This window comes from Populus trichocarpa, chromosome 4 (assembly GCF_000002775.5).
Source record: "Populus trichocarpa isolate Nisqually-1 chromosome 4, P.trichocarpa_v4.1, whole genome shotgun sequence".
Taxonomy (NCBI): Eukaryota; Viridiplantae; Streptophyta; class Magnoliopsida; order Malpighiales; family Salicaceae; genus Populus; species Populus trichocarpa.
Genome location: NC_037288.2, coordinates 22,735,226 through 22,751,484, shown reverse-complemented (window position 1 = coordinate 22,751,484; position 16,259 = coordinate 22,735,226). Strand labels below are relative to the sequence as shown.

Below are 16,259 nucleotides of genomic sequence, written 5' to 3'. Positions count from 1 at the left end.
TTCTATCATACAATTTCTAGGACATGGTGAACTTGATTCGCGCATTGATGGTCCTTGCCAATCTAAGATAGAAATCCAATTTTAACATCCTTTCTTGGTGATGGCTTCTAGAAATATTTATAATAAGTCACATGAGTAGGTTATTTGATTTCTATAGTAACCACATCCAGTTGTCCAGAATAATTTTCCCAATAATATGCTGTTTGATTTTCACTTGATGACTAATAATGGTGTATTTCAAAACTGTACAAGCCCCTTCTACAAAAAGGAAATCTTGTTTCTTTCCCGGCCTCCTCTGTGAAGAACATGTTTGATGATCTGACAACCCACCTTCCATGAAAGGCTTTTAATTGCTTTTGACACATCAAAAAGGTCATTTGCTAGTCTCAGGGTGGTCTCATTTGCTACAAACAATGGAGGCAACAATTGCAAAGTCAACCCACCAGCCTAACCCAGCTGAAAAACAGGATCACAGCTCTAAATTTTAACCCAAAGTGACCAAAATTTTAGGGTTTAGTTTGGATCAACCTCCAGGTATCCCATCAGTCAGCCACTTTAAAAGCTTCAGAGTTTGAGATCCCTAATTTTACCAAGTATAAAGCAACAACTTAAGAAATGAGTCATTTGACCTCTTGTTTCTTTCTCTTCCTATTTGTAAAACAAGTTTTTGGCATACCATTCAAACCTTCATGTTTGATATATTCAAGTTATAAAAGTTGTTATCTTTCTATTATTTGATTAGTATATCTGCCTTTTGTTATATTTTATATCATTTATGATTTGCCTGTGTTATAGGAATATATGAACATATGAATGCCATGTCTTAAGGCCCCTGCCAGTCTAAAAAATGAACACTGTAATTTTACAATATCATAATTTAGGGTGGAGACACAGCTTATGAACCCAAACCTGAATATGACCGAACAAAAATAACTGGCTTTAAGTTACCTTGCGTATGTTTTCAGGAGGCCATAGAAACACCTTTTTTTGGTCCTTTGATGCTATAGATGAATGCAAAGGAAGAACCCAATCAGAAGATGGTCCTCCAAATCGATAAGAAGCAACCAACCTATCGAGTAGCATATAAATTTCAGACACGCCCTGTTATAGAGCACAAATTGTATAAGAATGACAGTTCTTGAAGAGAATAAGACAAGCCACTCAGTTGTTGATGAAAGAAAAATATTGAACAGACTTACAGGCAAAAAGATGAGTATGGCACCCTCACCACATGTTTCATCAACATAACATATCAAGTCTTCAAGAAGGTCATAATCAATGATTTCTTCATTCAATCTTTTCTGTAAAAAAGATTGAGCATTCAGCAAGCAAAAGAGCATCAAACTAAATGGACTGAACTCTAAGCCACTACACAGAACTGGCACTTTACCAAATTCTTTTGTGTTTGCTCACTGTAAGTTTGGTAGCTAGTTGAAATATAATGGGGGTTAATACAGTCTTCTGAAAGCTGAGAATCATCACCCCATGCAGATAAAACTAGATTCTTCTTCCCTCTGTGGTTATCTACAGGACCACTCTGCAGGTGTCATGCACATGACAAGCTAAAATCAGCTTAAATAACAATAAAGTCATTAATAGGGAGCAAATTAAGTTGTTACAAAATTTTAAGCCATTTAACCATACATAAGATGAGAATGCAAAACCCAGTGCAACACAAATTACACCATTTTAAGAAAACTAGAGTTAAAATGTAGGCATGGTTTATTCCTCTTTGCTTCAACCAGACAAATGTGATAGATTCATCTGCTTGCTTCCCTGCTTATTGCTATTGCAGTTGTAGGGTATTCATTGTTGGTTGTACTGTTATTTTAATGAGGTTCAACTTCCAATAGTACGCTACAGTACAGAATCACTATCACTATACAGCTGAGTTATCTACATTTTTAAGAAACATGTTAGCTGACTTTGAAGACCTGACACTGTTAAGGGCGGGGGTAGGAGATGGGAAAAAGGTCGTGATGATCAAACAAAATTACACACGCAAACACACAAAGTGAATGACTGAATTGAATAGATTAAAGCAGACAATCCACATCAGTATCCTACTCGCCAAGCAATCATGATCTTCATCAATGACCCAACCACATTATGCAATAATATACATTACCTAAGTTGAAAAAATTGAAAAAATATACATTACTAGCTTCTTTCTATCATACTTCCCTTATGCTGCAATGATAAAAACTGAAAAATCTTCATCATTAAGTGATTAGTAAAAATTATGGGTCTTCACTATGAAATATGGGTATATATTATTTGCAACACACCCAGCAACCTGCCCATTGGGCATCTCCTCTGCTCTCAGTTTTTGTTCCTTTTTCAGGTCCCAAAAAGAGTAACAGATGAATAAAAATGAAGTTGAGAGAGAGGTATACATGGTCATGATTACTGAATTACTATGTGCATATGCACAATATGGAACATTTCAGAAAAAACAAAGATCAAACCATAGATTAGGGGAAATTAAATAGAATAAAGCAGCAAAACAATATGAAAACAACAACCACATTCTGGAATAAAAATGTTTAAGCACCTTATCAAATGCAGATGTTTCGTATCTTAAAGCAGCTGGAGCATCTGAAGCCAGGTTATAATTGATGTATTCATATATATCCTCAAGAAAGTAATTTGTCACAGGATGTGTACGGCCTTGAGCAGTAAGTACAGGGCATTGTCCAAAGTACCTCGAAAATAAACTTGAATCTACTGTGGCAGACCTGAACAAAGTCATTGATTAAATAAGAACACGTGCAAGATTATAGAAAAACAGAAGTGCTAAGAGAAAACTGAAAATGAACAAACATACATAAGAATAACTTTAAGTTTTGGTGTGTCTTGAGAAGATTGCTTCTCAATCAGGTTCTTCAAAACAATGAGTAGAAAATCACCCTGTCACAGGAAAAGAGTGATTAATTTTGTTTAATTCAACTTTTGGTTCTTCTGATATAACTGCCTTTAGCCGGGAACAGGCCCCTGTCTATTACAAACTAAGTAAACAAATAAAATAGAAAATAAAGAAACCAGTACTGATTAGGCACTTCCCAGATTTAGCAGCAGTAGAAATGCTTCAGGAAAAAGAGGGAAAAAAATTGTAAAGATGTGAATCTAACCCATGTTGAACAAATCGTGATAACAGATTGCTCCTTCAGTTTTCCTTTTCTAGATACTAAATATGCTCCCAGCTAAGTTTTCCAAAACATCAATTATCAAACACTATGAAAGCAAATTAGAAAAGGCTCATAAGCATCACATTTTTCATAACACAGCAATCACATGAATGTCAACAAACCAGGTCAGCATAGCATCAAAGCATCATGCACAGGTTACTGGAGTGTTTAGACTGTAGAGCCATGTTAACAAAGTGGTGATCCCACCTAGACATGTGTCTGAATCCTGGATCACATGAACCAATAGCAACACATTCACAATCCAAACGAACAGGATGATGAGTCCCACATATCAGAGTTTTCCAATATCAGATGAGGAATTGAGAAGGCTAGCAACAGAGGAATCTTAAAATTCAAGTAATGCCTACATTGTGAATCGCTGTGACTAATGGACATGATAAATCTAGTCATATTGCATCAATGGCATCCACTAGTAAGCCCGGTAACATTTTGAATGACAACATGTGGGGTATTGTATATGCTATTAACATTTACAAACTTGCCTAGCCAACTATATATGCCTTCTGCATACGAAAAATCAGTGCTTCCAACAAGATGCAACCAAACTACCTTATAATTCAATTCTGTGTAGGGAACTAACTTGATGAAAATAGCACTGAAGAGGAACACCACATGCATGAGTAAGAGTGCTAAAACAGAAGGAATCCAAAAGAAACTACTTTTCAAAATCCAGGAGATCAAGAAATTAAACTACTAAAACTATGTTAAACTTCACTCACCAAAAGAGATCGTTCATGCACTTCATCAACTATGACATGTGTTATTCCACTCAAACTCCTATCCCCCTGCAATTTATAAGATCCATAATCAGATAATGCCATGCATATGAAAATGCAGTGCCAAATATTTTTTTCTAATATGCAAAGCAATAAACACTTGTCCTCGATACTTGAAGATCTTTCATATCACCAATAATTAATCCTAAATAATTCTTATAATATACTACTTCCAGAAAAACAAAGAAGTTGGCCTCTAAATATTTGTTGGTGAAACATTATTTGAGACAAACTTAAGAACCACAGATTCAACAGAGTTAAGTTAAATAATGGGCATACCGCAAGCTTCCTTAGAAGAATGCCTGTTGTACAAAAGAGAAGTTTTGTTTTTTCATTCCTGAGAAAATAAAGCATGAGCAAAAAAAATTCAATATCAATAGTAAATATTCAATATAATATTAGGAGAATCTCAGAGTCATCTGTGACATAGATCATCATGCACAATTGTTTAAAACTTAAATCAATATGTAAACACAAATTTAATAATAATGTGGAACTTTTTTTTTTTTTTGATAATATAATAATGTGGTACTTAAATTGTGTAGCTTTAAGTGTGAGTTTTGGTGAATATGTAAGCAACAGGAGAATCATAACTGAAGTCATTTTGTGCAAATAGGAGTATCAGATTATATCCATATTTAAGAAATATTAAGCATCTTTCAGGAAGCTATGGCTTTGCTTTTGTGAACCTATAAGTAAAATAATGAGTCAACTTGGTTAGGCTTATCATATTCATATAGCCCCAATTGACTAGGCATTGTAGGGTATCTAAACGAACATGAACTGCAAATATTCTAGTCCAAACCTATAAAGCCAAGCAGAACCAAAAAGAAAACTTTATTTGGTTGTATTCAGTTTTTTCTTTCATTTGGTTTGGTTTTCCACACTTGGAATTCAATACTTCTGTTCAGTGTCACTTTTGCCTAAAAACCCAGGCACAGCAAACCATTTACAACCCAAACAGACACACACAAACACAGAAGAGAGAGAGAGAGAGAGAGCAACCAACAAACAAACAAACGCTTCCCATTAGCTTCTCTTATCTCAAAAGCAAATAAAAACTAGACACTTTTCAAGAGCAATAATAAGACATGAATTGGCATATTTACAGAATTTTTTATTAATAAAAATCCTAGTTTGATATTTCAATTGAATCTTGAAAACAAATGATAATTTCGATAGTATGTATGCATATGCGGTGAGAGGGTTTGAAACAAAGTAATTAAATACAACAATTTGATAGCATCCAAAGAAATGAGGCCAGAGGTATGAGTTTCTTGTTAGTGCATTCATAAAATAATTAAAAACAGAAAAAATAGACAAGGCAGATTAAGACCTTGCGCTATCAAGCCGAACTTGATAGCCAACCAAAGAACCAACTGCACCAGGAGAAGGTTCACAGCGCTCATCAGCAACTCTTTCAGCAACAGATATAGCCTACATGGTAATGCAGCATCACAAATTGTAGATAACAAGTACATAGGGCTTACATGCAATTCCTTAATACAATCAGAGAAGCAGAAAATAATAACAATGGTACTAAATGAGCTTTACTGGATTAGTATTTCATTATAAGCATGAGATGACAACCATTTGCAAGTGTAGGTGAAAAAAGTTGTAACAACCACCAAACCTCAAAAGGAGAGAATTTGTAATTCACCATTCCAGGAAATTAGTCAGGCTCATTTCATAAGTTACCTTAACTGTAACTGACAAATGGATGTAATCCAAACAATTCTTAATGTTTGGTGGGGGGCGAGAAAAAAAAATTTCAGTGAATAATTGAGACACCTCACAAAACCTCAGGGGGATCCTTGAAATCTACCAAAATAAAAACTTTTCAATTTACTAAATTACAGATAAAGGGACAGAAACTCTGATTCTTCTTTTCTTTGGACTGCATCAACATGACTAGGGACCGAAGAAACCTTCATTGTAAAGTCACCAAATAAAGTAACAGGGCTCATCAAGGATCTGGAGGCTCCCAATCATGGGATTTTCACTTTATATTTTTCTCATGAAAAAGATTAAAAGAAGTAAAGAAGAAAAATGTTACATGAAGGAGATAAGGTATCATCCTAAATTAAAAAAGAAAAGAAAAGGGGAAGAAAGAAGGAAAGACAGGTAGGGGAAAGAACTACCAAATGAAAGCAATCAATTTCACCAGATATTAGCTAAAGACATTCCTGGAAACACCCCAGATGCAAAGCACCATAAAGAAGAAAAATGTTACATGAGGGAGATAAGGTATCATACTAAATAAAAAAAAAAAAAAAAAAAAAAGGTAAGGGAAAGAACTACCAAATGAAAGCAATCAATTTCACAGGATATTAGCTAAAGACACTTCTGGAAACACCCCAAAAGCAAAGCACCATAAAAAAGCTATAAAAAGGGTCCTGTCCCACAATAATTTCTTGGAAAAGGAGTAGTTTTTTAGTTCCATTACATCCAAAAACTCCAAATAACCACAAAGACAGCACATCATATTCATTCACATGCATTGCGTCTGTATTGCCATTGAGGAAAGGATGGATTTTTGCTCAATCTTGACATCTAGAAATTCAAAGGTAATATGAAAATGTATCACCTGCCTACTGTTCACACCACCTCACAAACAATCTATTCTTGACAAATTATCATCACTTAACTAGTCCTTGGCATTCTAGCTTTCCCACTGATCCAATAGCTCGAGGGAAACATGAAACGCTCTTATTGCCCATGGGAGTTTAGTCTCCATTTATAAGCACCCAATGACCATATCAAACAGGGAACTCTCCCTGTTCAATTATCACAATTCTCTCTGACAGCCATGGAAACTTCTCAATGGTCCACTCTTAAGAAAACACAACCTTAGATCTTATCTTCTAGATCCTAATTAATCTTATAGAAAACTTGTTTTCTCCGGTAACATTCATTGTACGACCCCCTGACAAATATATAGCTGCATCCAGTATGATAACTTACCCTTCTGAGATTGTGTGAACTAGACAGAATAATATGGATGTTTGATTCGCACCATAAGTTTGGAATAACAATAGCATGAAACAAGATATATATCTAAGAAATGAATACAGTTGAGGATAAAAGCATGCACCCACCGCTATTCTTCTTGGTTGTGTGCATATAATGTTACAGTTTCCACCATGACCTGACTCAATCATGTCATCCAGTATAAATTGTGGGACCTGTATAAAGGTGAGTTAGGGAACACATGGTATGACCATTTCCAAGCAAGAAGATCAACAAATAAAAAAGTACCCTTTCAAGTGCACCGACTTCTTTCTTTAATTAAGACTGGAAACAAGAACAGAGTTGTGTGCAGACTAATGTTTTTTTTTAAGATGTGAATGAATATATCGTAGCAAGGAATATGAGACCTGAGTAGTCTTTCCAGAACCTGTTTCTCCACAAACAACAAGAACATCATTCTCCTTCAGCATTTGTAAAATATCAACCTTCAATCCAGCAATAGGAAGTGCAGCTCTAGAGCACAGCATTTCCTAAAACAAGCATAGAGTTACACATGTGTGTGTGTGAGAGAGAGAGAGAGAGAGAGAGAGAGAGAGATCACCTCAAGAAGCAGATATTCAAAGGAGTAAAATCTTTAAAAAAAAAAGGGGGGGGGGGGGATGTGAATGGAAAGAGAACAAATGGTATTGACAGGATTTGGAATAGACAAACTATGTTCCATTACAAAACAACTGACCATTAGCCTAAACCATGACATATCCATTGATATTTGTGATAAATATAAAATAGGAATTGCAGTCAACAAACACAACAAAACAAAAGGAATGGAGAGCAAAACACACCAACCTTGTATTTCTTCAATTTCCTTTTAGACTCTTGCTCCTGTCTCAAATAAGAACTTTCTGCATCCTTAGCATATTTTTTTCCTAGACATGCAATGGTCAAAAATTATAAAAAAAATCCAATGATAACAAACTAGAAGTACAAATTTCATTCTATTGACTTATACTCACAATTTGCCACATAAACTCCAGCATTGAATCATACTCACAATTTGCCATATGTTGTCCAAAACATTTCATGAATTTAACGATTAGCTTAATCCTTCTAAATATTAACCATTATTCCAGGGTGTCATTATCCTTATATTCACTAATAGGAGAAGACTTTGACCACATATATGGAAATATGATAAAAGGGAAAAAGAAGAAGAGTATAATAAATAAACATGTTCAGCCATTTGTGTTTGAAAATAGCAGTAGAGTAAACCAAATAAAAAAGGACACCCTTTTTTATTAAAAATCAAATTTGAAAAGACAGTGAATCAGTAAAGGATGTTGACTGCGAAATTTACTACAACAAGAAAGAACATACTTTCTACTTTTGCATCAGCACCAGAATCCTTGGTTTCTTCGACATCGGTAATTTTTAAAGTTTCTTGAGAACTAGTTGTAGCATCAACAGCAGATGAACTAGAACCATCTGCCTTCAATAATAGATCCACAAAACCAGCCCTTCGATCCTCCACACTGTCTTCCACTCTTTTTGATGTTTCCCCTATAAGTATTTGTAGATTATTGCATTGCTCAAAACTCCCACCAATACAGAAAATACTTCAATTAATTCAATTTTGTGGCATAGATTTTAAAGAATTACCTTGTTTCCACTGCAAAACAAGAGAAGAGTAAGGGTTGATGATTGCTAGGTGAATAGGAAGATCAGGAAAGAGTTGATGAAGAGCAAATGCTGCAACTCTGTTCTGGGCATCCTGCAATCCAAATAAATTGCAAAATATAAATGTATAACAGCAATCTAAACATCCAATTTATTTTCTTTTTTTTTTCCTTTTCTTTTCTATCTGGGTAATCATTTTTTTTTATAACCTAAATTTGATGAATGTGGGAGTGGGGGGGGTGGATGGAACCAGATGATGAGCACCAGAGTTTCAGGGCCAAGACAACTGATGACAAACAAAAGTTGAACCTTAAAAATCTCCACTAATCAGATTGATGTGATGCTAGCTATAAACTCTCTTCAACTAGAGACAAATACAAAAAAAACTTGATTGCTATTAGTACCACACATGTGTAGGGCGGTAAATGCACATAGTAGCCAATGGCAGATTAGGACATTTTTTAAAGGGGAATAAACCAATTATGTTATTTTCCAAACTAATTATGTTGGGATATATCTAGAAACACCCCTGCAGCAAATTTTACTGTGTGAAATATAAACTGTCAAATCATACAGCAAGAATATATACATATACATGTAAGAATTTAGCAGAAAACATTAAGAAGGAAATCAAAATTGAGTATTGGGAGCTGTCATTTTTTTGTGGGATATGCTAAATTATAATTACACACAGCTTGTAAGAAGAGAAACAAGAAAGGGGCAATGGGTAGAGAGACGTGCTAGTAAAAAATAAATACAAACTAAGAGAGGAGGAAAAAAACACAAGGAGAAAAGGGGGGGTCCCATCAGAGAGAGAGAGAGAGAAAGGATACATCGGGATAGTAAATGCATGATGGTAGCATGTGCTTTTAAAACAAAATAGAAGTTTATAATTTCAAGGCCTTTCAGGGAGATAAAATGTTCCTATCTTTAGTTCAAACCAGCTAGGTGTCAGCACCACACAGACTTGCTTTTACCAATGTCACCTTATCAAGAAAATATCAAGAGCATTGAAGCCCAGCTTCCCATGAAGTTCACCATTGGTAAAGCTTTTGGAATCAGGGGCAACACAACCCCACCTCAATCCTTGGCCAAAAACCAATTATAGCAGTTATAAAACCTGCTTATTGTACACCACTTTTCAATCCTTTGATAGTTGTATGGTATCCTAAAGGCACCCCCAAACTCATTAAAGATTGCAAATTAACAGACATGTGTTGACATTTCCACTCCCATTCCCACTTGCACTTTGCAAAAGGAACCAAAAAGAAGGCACCCGTGCCCAAAAAAAAAAGGTGAACATCATTGCGATGCTGGAAAGAATTTCAATCATAACAGTTGGTGTGGAGGAGAATGAATCCAAAATTTATTGCACCAGGATGCTAAGAAAACACATGGATCTCATTCTTGATCGAAACTGAAGACACATTAGCTTTTCTTTATTCCCTTGTGAGATTCTATTACAATTAGGCCAGAGCAGAAAACTTGGTTTGACAACATTATTGCATTCCTTGACTACAGCCTGGAGAGGTGAACATTCATGTGAGGGAAGATCCAAGCAAAGGGTTTATAGAGGACTCTAAAAGTGGAACGGGCATATAACTACTCTCCAATGAGTGTTTGTTTTTTTGGTTGGACCAACTTTTCAAAATACTTTTCAAACTGGTTTTTGCCAGAAAAGGTATAAAATCGATGCTTTTTTAGGGTTTTTTTCAATGATTTTGATGTGCTAATGTCAAAATAAAAAAAAAAATTGAAAAACATCATTTTGATAAATTCTCAACTAAAAAGCACTTTTGAAAAGCAACTTGCACCGCATTACCAAACACACACTCAAGCATCTCCCAAATTACCACTTCACAATTCACTTCTTAAATTGTGCCTTACACCAAGTTCACAGAATGGACCAATAGAGTGATATGAATTGTGCATATGAATTATAAGGGCAGGATAAGAGGAAAGTACCTCAGCAGATTCAAATGTGTCATCCTGATCAGGAAGTTGAAGGCTGATAAGCCCCCCAGCTTTTCTGCTCTTGCCCCTCCCACTAGCTTTGCGTAATATGCTAACAGCATAAGAGAAACCTAGTTCCCTTTCAAGCACTTTATTGAATTTTGGAGCTTCCCAGCCTGATTTTTGACATAGTTGGTGAAGAACAGCTTTAGGAATCTTTTGCGGGTCCCCCTGTAATCATTTTGACTACATCAAAAAAATAGCAGATGAAGAGATGACAATTGCAACAGAAGTATATCAAACATCCACACAAAGGAAGCAAATAGAGGAGAACATATAGTAATTGCCACTGGATAATCTTCCCAAAAACAAATGAAATGAGAATGATGGGAATTTAAATCCATTAAGATCAAAGAAACCAGCTATGTAGAAAGCACTTTGTATTAAATATTTTACAGCCAAAATCACCCCATAATAAGATCCTTTACAGGTTCATTTCATAGTGGATGTTCTCCAAGAGACATGAGATTAAAAAAAAATAGATAAATAAATTTAAACTACTATCATGTAGGCGTTAGATCCAAGTTTGGTGTTTGAATCCATTGGGACAAACAACAACATTTTTAATGCATCACAAAATGTCCTCAAATCATCCAGTTCCAACAAAAAGATAAATGAATGAATTCACTGCATAGTAGATATTCTCCAAGAGATCTGAGGTTCGAAAAAAAGTACATGCATGAATTTTGGACCAAGTATCATGTATGGCATTATGATCCAACATCAGTAATATTATCCTAACAAGTTTACTACATTTCAGATGTTAGTACCTTCTTCCAGATACCTTCTAATTTCTCTAAATTCTTCTCACTACACAGCTCTCTCATTTTTTCCCTCTTCTGTAACTCCAATATTCCAGGAGGTAAAGCATCATTAGACGATGCATCATCTATGAAGAAGTCGCCAATCTCCACATCTTCCGATTCTTCCGAGACAATTTCTCCCTCAAGGGGCACACTAGAGGGAACAGGATTCAATGGAAAACCAATGGAGCTTGAACTTTCCAAATCATTTTCATCAACTATTGATTCAACAATGGTGGAATCACCTTCCACGTCCAATGATGTTATTGCCTCAAGGTGCTCACAAGGAGTGGAAGTAGAAAACATGTCCTCAGAAACATGCTGGTGCCCAAAATCTTGTTCCAAGAGATCAAGTGATAATCCTGATCAATGAATGCAATACAGGTCATGGAAATCAGAACAATGACCATGTTTTCATACATATCAAGAAAAAAACAGATTTAACCTAGAGCAGACATTTCTTGCTTGAGTTTGCGGATAGCATGGCCTGCCTGTTCTTGGCTCTTCTTGTCCCCTTTTTCCTTGGCCTTTGTAGCTTCCAAACGCACTGCATGGTACTCTTTGGCAATAACATCATAAGTTCTTGGTTGTGGATCCTATCAAAATATAGACAAAAGGAAATAAACACCAATCAAACAAAGTAAGCTTCCAAAATATTCTTTCTCTGAAAATTAAATATCGCATACCATATACATAATATGACTAGTCATCATGTGTACTAATTAAGCACACTGTTGGAGCAAGCAATTAAAGCTAGAATCATGATGATGATATTAAATGACAAAAGAGTAACTTGGTGTGAAATTCACTTAGTAGTAAGATGAAAATCATTATACAACCAGGAAGCCAGCATATTATCATCAAAATAGAAATTAATAGCATGAAAACAACCCATCACATCAAGTTAAGGTTTAGCCAGAACCAGTAATTTTCACACCTGAGAACATAAAAAGACAGACACAGTTTCCCCAGAAAAACACCATCACAAACACAAAAGGGAAAAACTATAATATATAGAGATTCCCCACCTTGGTAATACACTATTGGAGCTAAAATTTCAAGATTATTGATTGGAGCTGTTCAGACTCAGTCTCCATATGACAGCATCAGGAACCAAACAGGTAGGCTGAATTGAATTTTTTATTTTTTAAATCAGAGACTCAACACCTTGGTAATGCACCAGTACAGCCCTAACTTGAATATAACTATCACAAGATGTTCAAGTTAGCATCCTGCAACTTATAGTCAATAACAGAATGATCTCAGTAGCTTTTCAGCAGCTTTCATAAAGTTAACTGCTTAAGAAGGCAACCTAACAGCCAAAAAAACAACCATCTCCAAAAACTGCCACCTACAGATATTCCAAAATAAGTATGTACTGGTAATTCCTAGTCACCCACATAAAAACAAGCCTTAGCTCATAGCCACCCCATGGGAGCGTGGACAAGAGGAGAGAGGAAGGGAGGGCATATGCATGCGAATCAGACATACATAACTAGCCATTTACATTCCTCTACTCAAAATAAGAAAAGTTAACATTGGTCAGAGTACTTTAAGAAAAACATTAAAACACAAAGGGAAAAGGATTATGGACCTTGTTGGTGAAACTTCCATCAACTGAATCATCTTCCCAAGTTTTAGATTCCTCCTGCAAATTTTACAATACCGACAGAATTCCTGATTCATTGACTGTATTCCAACAATTTTTCTCAAATGAAGTTCGAAAAGGATAAAAAAAAAAAAGCAGCTAAAACAAACCTGAAGCACTGTCCATCAGCAACATTTTCATGAACCATACAAGTACATGATTAACCCTTAAACACAAATTAAAACAAAGTTGGGCAAACCTCAAAAATGTCCCAGCCTATTTTTCATCTCAATTAGGTCCCCAACATATCAATGGATTCTCAATTAGATCCTTCCATCAGTTTCAGTTAGCAAAATTGTTAAGTAGGCAAAACCCATGAAAGTACTAAAATCCCCCATCACTTTCCTTGTTTTCAAGAACAAAATAGATGCATATAAAAATATAACAAGCAACAAAAAAAAGCTCTCCTAATGCATACCTCTTCCTGTTGCTCTACATACTGCCTAATCCAATCCGCTTGCGACGGTTGGCGGAAATCAAGAACATTACCATCACCATCCTCCTCATCCCACCGCGCCTTGGTTCTAACCAAAACTCGCTGCTCCTCCTCCTCGCCCTCAACCCTTCTAGACGAATCCACATAAGGAACCCAATCTTCCCTGGCAGTCGATACCACACTAACAGCCCCTACAAAATATGCGTCAACAACATTCCGAAAAATACACACATATATAGACATAATTAAATCATAAATTAGACCATTGTTATACCTAAATAAAATTATAAAAAAAACATTCACCTCGATCGGAATTGAGAGAAGTTCCGCCAGAAAACTTCAAAGGAAGCTCATTTCCAGCCAAATTCAAGCATAACCAATCAAGCGCGGTCTCAAATGTCGCATTATCCTATCCAAAAACAAAATTTTATAAAACGGCACCGTTTTTGAAGAAAGCAAACAGGAAAGATAACTACCTTGAGAGAAGAAAGAGCGAGTTCAATATGATCATTAGAGAAGCCTTCACAGGAGAGTTTCTCGTAAATATTCTTAAGCTTTTTAGCTTTTTGAGCTTTAGAGAGAGAGTTAGTGTTATCAGTAACGGTGGTTTGTAGAGGCGGGGTGGTTGTGGAGTTGAGTAGGAGACGGCGTAGGCGGTTCTCGTTCTCGGCTGAAATCTGGAGCCTTGGACCGGAATTAGAAGATGAATTTGATTTCGAAGAGGATGCTTTGTTGTTGCTGCTGCTTCTCTGTGGCTTCTTGGGAGCCATTTTTTCCCTTCTTTGGGAGTTTTGGGTCTGGGTTTTCTCTGCAGAGTGCAGAGAAAGGGAGACGATGGGAGGGTATTTAAGTACTTAATGGTTTGGTGAAACGGTACCGTGTGATTTGATTCTAGCCTTCAAGCTAACTCTTGATAATACATTTGTTTTTTGTTTTTTTTTTAACTTAAATCAATCGAAAATTTAAAAAGAATATTGAATATTTTTTTATTAAACTGTTAAAGCAATAAAACATCTATAATATTATTTTTTATTAAGATCTCTTAAGTTATTTTAAAGTTTATAATAGGATAGGAGTTGAATTATGTATATTTGTTAATTTATAGTTTAATAATCAATTATTTTGTTAATAAAGTTACGAAATAAAGAGATAAAAATAATAGTGTTTCATTATAAAATTAAGGATGATTAGGATTTTTTATATATTGAATATGCATCCAAAATGTATAATATGCTATTCTGAAAATATTTTTGATAATTATATGATTTTTTTATTTAATGTTAATTAATGAGTAATTTTATAAATATTAAATCAAGTAGATTGCAATGATTTATATAGTTTTATATAAATAAGACTAGCTTCATGTGAAAGAAGTCCAAATTATTGATTTTATAGATTGATGGTGATAGGAATTAAAGAGACTGTTTGATTGTTTATTTATTTTTATTTTTTTGGCTTTTTATAAACTATTTCTTATGCTTTCATGTTAGGACAACATTATAAGAATTAATTTAGAGTTGACTTAACCCAAGATTTAGGTTACGAGTACACTGTAAGTCAATGAATCAATCTAAACTATAATTTATAAATAAATAAAACAATATTAATTTAATAAAATAATTTATTTAAAGTAAACTTAACCTAAAATATGTTTTGAGATAACAAGTTACAAGTCTAATTAATGTTTGGACTGAAGGGACACTTTTCTTTGAACTTTTACTGTCATCCTAGTCAAAAGTTATGTTTGACATTATAGGATGATGTAGTTGGAGATATTTTTTGGTTGGTCATAACTTCAAAAGTTATTTGACTTTTACAATTTAAACTTGTTTTTTATCTTGATTTACGGTTAAAATTTGAGTTTAAAAATCTTTATAATTTATAATTGTTTTAAATTTGTCTTTTCAAAACATAATTATAAAAGCTATTATAATATCAAACACACACAAAAATATATACTAAGAATGAGTTGTGTGCTAGACACGGACCTGTATTATGTTGCATAGTCGTGCTATTGTTGTTATTGTTATTGTTGTAAAAAATAATGTTTAGATGTCGCAAACACATTTTAAAAAAAGAGTAAATATCTACGACTCGGGTTATAATATTGACTGATAAAATAAATTGATTTTATTCTAAATAGATGATAAAAAAAATAAGCAACAATAGTAAACGAACCAAACAAAAAAAATAAAAAACAATCACAATAACCCGAGAAAAAAACCCTTTTCCAAAACATAAAAAATGATATAGTTCAATCTCCAACTAATTAAATATGGAATGATGAAATTAGAAAAAAAAATGGCTTAGGTTAACTTGTCATACCCACAACCCAGGTAATAAGATCAGAATAACCCGATAAAAAATAAATCTTAGAAAACCACAAAGCTATTTTTTTTATATAAAAAAATTATGTCGAACAATAAAAACAAAAAAAAGAATGTCAACCTTTAAAAACTCGTGATTTAAGTTATTAGACCACAAGCACCTTGCATGGAAAAAAATATAAAACCTAATCCCCAACAAATCAAACATTGAAAAATGAAATTGGAGAAAAAAGATCCAAAACTAAAAAATAATAATTAAAAGAATGAGGATACAAAACCAAAATAAAAAATAAATCAGAGGGCAACTATAAATTTTCGATTGAAGAGTGAAATTAAAAATAAAATAACTTTAATAGGAGGATTAAAAAATTAAAAGAATAAAGATCAGATTGGAAAAATAATA

At 34.3% G+C, this 16,259-nt stretch overlaps 1 protein-coding gene across 5 annotated transcripts in view; it reads right to left on the bottom strand.

Moving 5' to 3' along the window:
• The window catches only part of LOC18098308 (DExH-box ATP-dependent RNA helicase DExH7, chloroplastic), a 28,431-nt gene extending 14,071 nt beyond the window's left edge, over positions 1-14,360 (bottom strand). Inside the window, exons 1-20 of one of the 5 annotated variants that reach the window (XM_024599262.2) lie at positions 14,006-14,360; positions 13,833-13,938; positions 13,512-13,720; positions 13,040-13,093; positions 11,891-12,041; positions 11,413-11,807; positions 10,595-10,813; positions 8,612-8,723; positions 8,330-8,512; positions 7,802-7,881; positions 7,363-7,485; positions 7,084-7,170; positions 5,322-5,422; positions 4,265-4,322; positions 3,929-3,994; positions 2,828-2,910; positions 2,555-2,738; positions 1,391-1,537; positions 1,200-1,301; positions 949-1,101 (exon numbers count right to left, since the gene is read on the bottom strand). In XM_024599262.2, coding sequence (XP_024455030.1) covers positions 949-1,101; positions 1,200-1,301; positions 1,391-1,537; positions 2,555-2,738; positions 2,828-2,910; positions 3,929-3,994; positions 4,265-4,322; positions 5,322-5,422; positions 7,084-7,170; positions 7,363-7,485; positions 7,802-7,881; positions 8,330-8,512; positions 8,612-8,723; positions 10,595-10,813; positions 11,413-11,807; positions 11,891-12,041; positions 13,040-13,093; positions 13,512-13,720; positions 13,833-13,938; positions 14,006-14,299 — 2,907 coding nt within the window. In that variant the 5' untranslated portion in view covers positions 14,300-14,360. Of the gene's footprint in view, positions 1-948; positions 1,102-1,199; positions 1,302-1,390; positions 1,538-2,554; positions 2,739-2,827; positions 2,911-3,928; positions 3,995-4,264; positions 4,323-5,321; positions 5,423-7,083; positions 7,171-7,362; positions 7,486-7,801; positions 7,882-8,329; positions 8,513-8,611; positions 8,724-10,594; positions 10,814-11,412; positions 11,808-11,890; positions 12,042-13,039; positions 13,094-13,511; positions 13,721-13,832; positions 13,939-14,005 lie in introns of those variants that run through there. The other 4 variants (XM_024599261.2, XM_024599260.2, XM_024599263.2 and 1 more) reach the window with 4 other exon arrangements.
• Positions 14,361-16,259: the final 1,899 nt, after the last annotated feature.